The 6,304-nt window shown below is 44.4% G+C and overlaps 1 protein-coding gene across 1 annotated transcript in view; it reads right to left on the reverse strand.

Annotated features, from left to right (window-relative positions):
- LOC102039148 (alpha-2-macroglobulin-like protein 1) overlaps positions 1-6,304 on the reverse strand; it is a 35,761-nt gene that overhangs the window by 9,238 nt on the left and 20,219 nt on the right. The window contains exons 28-33 of the mRNA XM_005427421.1: positions 6,115-6,189; positions 5,248-5,401; positions 3,647-3,828; positions 3,029-3,244; positions 1,652-1,773; positions 835-925 (exon numbers count right to left, since the gene is read on the reverse strand). Of these exons, the coding sequence (XP_005427478.1) occupies positions 835-925; positions 1,652-1,773; positions 3,029-3,244; positions 3,647-3,828; positions 5,248-5,401; positions 6,115-6,189 (840 nt within the window). The remainder of the gene's footprint in view (positions 1-834; positions 926-1,651; positions 1,774-3,028; positions 3,245-3,646; positions 3,829-5,247; positions 5,402-6,114; positions 6,190-6,304) is intronic.

Consider the following 6,304-nt stretch of genomic DNA (forward strand, 5'->3'; position numbering starts at 1 on the left):
TTTTCCTGAAACTCAGCTGTTGGGACTTGGACTTTGTTTTGCATTGTTTTTGCATTTTCTTATATTGTAAGGTTGTTTTAGTGATATCATAGAATTTTATGTTTTATAGGTGAAGAAATTCCCTGTTCATCCCACAGAAGCACTTGATTGAGTTTGATTGGCAACAGATAACCTGTCAGGTGTTTGTTCTTTTCTCTGCATGACTCAGCAGAGAAAATTACAAACTTTTTTTTTTTAATTTAATTAAATAAAAAAGAGTCAGATGTCACAGACATTTCTTTTATGAAAAATCCTCTCTTAGGATTTTCCTGCTGAAGCTGAGAAGTTCAGCAACCAGACATAAACAATAGGTTATCTGCTTCTGTGGAATGCAGCAGGTCAGTTCTGGATTGGCCCAGATTGAGTGTTTGGAGGTAATGGCCAATCCGGAACTGAGCTCTCTCGGACACAGTCCGAGAGAGCAAGGTTTGTTATTCATTCTTTACTTTCTATTGTTAGGTAGCTAGCAGCTTCTGGAAACTCCTCTTCTTTTTCATTTTAGTATAGTTATAATAGATGTATATATCATAACTTAATAAATCAAGCCTTCTGATCATGGAGCCCATCTCGTCTCTTCCTTCACCCTGAAACCCTTGTGACCACCGTCAACAACTATGAACATGAAAACTGCACAACCACTTGTGCAAGTGGAAAGTTGCCTTGTGAAACAGCCTGTTATATCTGCACTTGTAATTACTGTCCTATGACACTTCTTAAATGTTTGGATACTTCTCACTGAGCTACATCTGGAAAATAGATTTTGATATCCTCAAGGAAAGCCAAAGGAAGTCTTACCTCCTTCACAGAGCTCTGAACAGGAATGAACCCTGACAGCATCTCCACCTCCACCAGGGCCATGTTACTCGTCCCACGGTCCCCTACATATCTGAAGGAGGTCAGGAGAGAAGCAGGTTAGTTGTGGAAGGCAGCACAGCATTTCTAGGAGATACAAATGGACATTTCCAAACTTTGCCCTTCTCTACAGTGATATGAAAGCTCAGCCGTATGTCTAACCGGTGGGACAAAGGGACAAAAATTGGTCCCCATCTACTCACTCAATATGGACAGTGATTGTGCAGCAAATGCATTATGGTTAATGTGGAAATAATATGGCTTCCTGTTGCCCTCTTCAACAGGTGGAAATGACCTTTGCTGTTACAGGCTGAGAGCGGAAATGTTGCTATTGTTCTCTTTCAGTAAGGACGGTAACGTATGGAGCATATGGATCAAGACTCTCACTCTAGACATATGCAGGGAAGTGAAATATGGATAGGGAATGGAGTTTCTGCTGTCTAGTTCCAGCAGTGCTTCACACTACAGGGGGATGCATCTCAGGGCTGGTTCAGCCCAGGATGCCAACATGGGAGCTTAGGTGCTGGTGCTCTGGGGACTGCTGAGCTGCCTGAGATGGTTGCTGTGGTCATGCAAGACGCTACCAGTGCACTGCCATGCTTCTCCGGGCCTTAATTCTTAGTTAACAATCTCCTTGGGATCTATAGAGAAGAAGAAGGTCATTCTGCGTCTGTGATTCTACAGACAGGAGGTTTTCATGGGGTTCTAGTCATACAAATGGGTTCATACATTTTTCCACTGAAGAAAGAGGATCTCATACCTGACAGACACATGTATGTCAGACTCTTTCCGGACACCATCACATTGTCTTGGTACTGTTTCCACATCAAGAAGAAAGACCTCTTCTGTTTTTGGTGGTGGGATGTTATAGTACCAAGTAGTCTGGTGGGGGAGAAAACAGCTCTGTGATGTGCCCCAGAGTTTCCCTGAGTGAAGCACTACCTGTGCATCCAGCTTTAATGGATTGGTAGACAGTGGCTAACACAGTTGGACTCAGATGCACTTTCTGTTCAGAGATGTGCTGTTTAGCACATTGCATCAGATACACCTCTCAAATGCAACCCAAAACTTGGAGACTGAGATATCTGTGATTCAAGACCTCATTCAGTCTCATAAAAAAAAACCTATCTGTTAAGGGTCAAGGAAGCACATTAGCTAAAACTGCCCCACAAGGAGAAAGAAGTGTTAACTGTTAACTCTTGACATGCTAATAGTCAGTAGCTCTTGGTCTCAAGGGGAAACTACTGGTAGAACAATTACAATCCCTTAAGAAAGAAGAACTAAAAATTGGAAGAAGACAGCTCAGCAGGCAGGAGGATCACAGTCATCCAAAGAGCAGCATAGGCCAATCTTCCTCCACCTGCCTGGTGATCTGACTGCCTCCCCAGCCTGTGCTCATCAGGTGTCTTGTGCTCATTGCCTGTATGCAAGTGTAGTATGGTTCTAGTTACCTCCTACATGCATTAACAATTAATAATTGGTGGGTCCCCTTGACTAGACACTGCTTGCAGATTCTCTGTGAACATCATAAGATTCTCTGTGGGCATCATCTGAACAGAAGTGACCCAGCAGAAAAGGTTTTCACAGGGAGTGAAAGCCTTTTGAAGTTTTCCTTTTTGAGTTCTTTGCTGGATGAATGGCTCACAAGTGAACAACTGTCAAAACTGCCAGAAAAATAAGATGTATCCTCCTGATGGACCAGTTGTGTCGGTGTACTGGAATAAGAAGACTGTGGTACCACATCACTCCTCATCTCTGCATATGACAAATACCCAAAGAATTTTGTGTCAGCAGTGTCCAGCTCCTGAAGCAGCGACACCAACAACACACATTCAAAATCAAAGCATCTACTCTTCTGTGTCTCATTACTCCTGACTTCAGATCTACTGGTTTCTTAATAATGACATGCCTCTGTAGGATAGGACAGCAAAGCTGAGACATTTCTGAGGAGATACCAGAGATGGTTACATGAAACCCTGTCAACAAAGTACACCTGAGTACCTTCAAGTTTGACATGATTCTGCCTAGAAGGCAAAATCCTACTCAGAACTCGAGGCTATAGTACCTGCTTAAGGCCAAACCTCCCTTCAGTAGTCAGAGGCAAAGCCTGAGAGCTCTGTTCCTCACGCGTACGCACCTGCACATAAACGCAGCCACTGCCCGTCGCTTGCACTGTGTAGCTCCCCGTGTCTGCAGGGAGAGATGCCTGATGCAGGACCAACTTGTTGTTCCTGTGCACGTGGAACTCCAGTGGAGAAGCCCCCTTTCCCTTCACTTCCACCTTGACATCTCTCATCTCCTGAGGAATCAGGGCTGCATACTGAGCGAGGGCCTGCAGGCTGACAACCGTGTCCTGGAGGGAGAGTCAGAGTCACTTTGCTGCAGGACAAGACCCAGCACAGCAGTTCAGGGACTGCAGAGAGAACTACAGTCCTCATGGCCCTGATTCACACTCTGACACAAGCAGGCTCTATCCCACTAAGTGCATAGATAGGGCCTATGCCACAGGAGCAGGATGATTTCTGTTACCTGGAACAGGCAGTTTGTGAGCTCTGGGCTTAGCAGTGCCAGAGATCCTGGGTAATCCCAATTACACTACAGAGAGAAGAGTGTCCCCATGGCACTCCCTTTCCCAAACAGGGCTCATATACGTTTGTCTGCAAAGGATGGGTCTAGAGTGACATGCATGTGAGAGATGTGCACATCACTCCAGGCACAACAACTTTTTCCCCCATGATTTTCCCTGGTTTGTTACCTGTGTGGAAGCAAATCCTCCGAAGGCATTTCTTTGTGCACTGAGCCAGTGCACAAGCTTGCTCACTGAGGCTTCATTGAATGACGAGTCTGGTTTGGAGACATGGGCCAGGACGATGTAGGCTACTGTCTCAATCATGGAAGAAGACGTTTCATCAGCAGATTGAGATGTCAGTAGCTGTGCTGATGGGGAAAGAAATATGTGGAAGAGAAGAACTGTAGATCCCTATATATTCAAAGTTATGTCTCCAAGCTCCATCATTTTTGCTGTTTCTGCATTTGCCTAGCATAGAATAACAGGATCTCCTGTGCTGAAAAGCTCTAGCACTCATCTTTCCAATCACTTGTGCCTATTGTACAAGATCTGCCCAGTCTGTGAGGGAGAATTGCTGTCAGGCTACTGGAGGAGAAAGACTACCCAACTTACTTTGCTGGCATCCTCACTATGCAGTGCATAGTGAAGGGCAATTTAAGCAAGAACTGGGCTCCCACTTCAGGTTCCAGCTCACAAGCACTGAATACATCTGAGTCCAGTGGAATATTTTGCTGCAGTCATAGTAGGAGACTAACCAAATTCAGTTAATAATTTAACTTAATTGTGCCAGGCTTAATTATGTAGGAATATTCTGCAATGGTACAAGCGTGAAAACCTGAAATGCTTTTAAATTCAAAGTCAGTTTTCAGAAAAAACCTTCACTTGCTTGCATAATACCAGCCTCAAGACTTCAGAATTTAGCTAAAGTCCTCTATGGAGGACCTTCATTATGTTTATCACAGTGGAAGGTATTTTCCTTCTTCCATGTGCATTATCACAGAGGCAGCTCTGAACAAGTACTGCACTGAATGTGTGCAATTCTACTCCTTCCTGTTCCAGCTGGCAGCTTGAGTGGCTATGCAGTGAGCACCACTCATCACTGGTAGCTGGTCAGGCTGAGAAACTCTCTCTCCCTTTGTTTTTTTAATATGTTACTTTTCAGCCCTCAGTGTAGTTCACCACACTGCCAGACAAGGAAATGTGGGGAAGAACTTACTTAAACCAACTTAGGTAATATTATCAAGTATTTAACCATAGGCTTAGGTGCTTTGAACACCTACCCCAGCATCCTCACTCAGGACAGCAGTCTATTTTTTTCCCCAAGCTAATGAGACAAAAGGAAGAACCAAGCTCAGCAGCACAGCAGTAAAGGCCCACCCACCCAGGGCCCTGAGCTGAGTAGAGCAGCAATGGGGAAGCAGTCAAAAGGTTTGAATTTTTCAAGTAAATGTCCTGACCAGCAGCTGAACAGACATGGTGAAACAAGTTTGCTCAGCAAGGTCTCTTGTACTATGTATGAATTGCTGAAGAATGACAGGAGCACCATGACACAAATAAGCATTTTAACTGCACAAATTTAGCATGGATAACCTCTGCTGCTTTTGATTGGAAATTGTTTCCTGGGTCTGAGAAAACTAGAGATTGTCATAGCTTGAATAAATTATGATTTTCTGACACAAAAGTGTATTTGTGAATAGCTAAATCTCCCAGAATACTGCAATTAAATGCTACAGATATCAGGCCTTGAACACAGTCATGATCTCTAGGACCCCAAAGCAACAACCTACCAGTTTCCTTCTGTACCATATCCAGGAGCTGCTTTCTCATCTCCATGTCCTTACTCAGTGTGAAGACATAAGCCATCAAAGCCTTGACATAAAGGCTTGTCTCATCAAGCGTTACATTCTTGAGGCAATGTAAGGCATTTTCCAACATGGTGTCCTGAAAAAGGAATCCAAACCAAGTGAATTTCCTCTGACCAAACACCATGTTGTTGTGAACATCTATCCCAGACACATCCTTGATGTACTTTAGTGCTAGCATCTCTCCCAGGACTGTGAGGTGTGAGGTAGAGTGGTCAAAGCATCACTGACTGTGGGTTAAAAGCAAAGGTGTGCTGGACTTATTATTGGGATAGGGGATGGCTAATACACAGGAGAATCCAGCTGTAGGAAGTGTCTGATAACATGCTGGCTCAGAATTGTCAGAGACTCTGCTGTGGGTGTCTGATCCTGAAGGGTATGATGAACTGTACCATTAAGCCTGCAATATCAGTTCTTTTTTTCTAGAACAGTCTACACTTGTCTGGAGGGGAGGGGGGACAGTGCATACCTGAAAAGTAGTCTTTTTTTTCTCCTTCAGCCCTGTTGATCAGTTTAACAAAAACCCTCCCTGCAAACCCTTTGTTATTTTCAGACACAATTTTTTCTCTTGAGATGAGCTGGGAAAAGCAATTGCTCTGCTTTGCTGCAAATCAGGCCATTTATATTAAGAACTCCTCACCAAGATAAAATTTTCCTGTTATTGTGTAGCAAGGTGGGAATGACAGAACCTTTCACCAGCTCACGCTGGGTAGAGCCTGAAGCCCCGAACCAGGGGAAGAATGAATGGTGGAGCATGCTCCCAAGCCCTGCAGGAGTTCAGGTGTGACTTACATTCCTCTCCAGATGGAGCTCCACCAGTGCAGCAGCAATATAGGCTGTTAGTGAGATTGTGTCATCCACACCGCCCTGCAAGCACACAGACAGTCATCAGGAAAGGACAAACCCAACCACTGCTTGCCTGTCCTTGCATAGCCCCAAAAACTGCATCTGAGAGAGCACAGCAATGTTCTTCTGGGCATTC

The sequence above is a fragment of the Geospiza fortis genome, unplaced genomic scaffold (assembly GCF_000277835.1).
Source record: "Geospiza fortis unplaced genomic scaffold, GeoFor_1.0 scaffold286, whole genome shotgun sequence".
In the NCBI taxonomy this organism is placed as follows: domain Eukaryota; kingdom Metazoa; phylum Chordata; class Aves; order Passeriformes; family Thraupidae; genus Geospiza; species Geospiza fortis.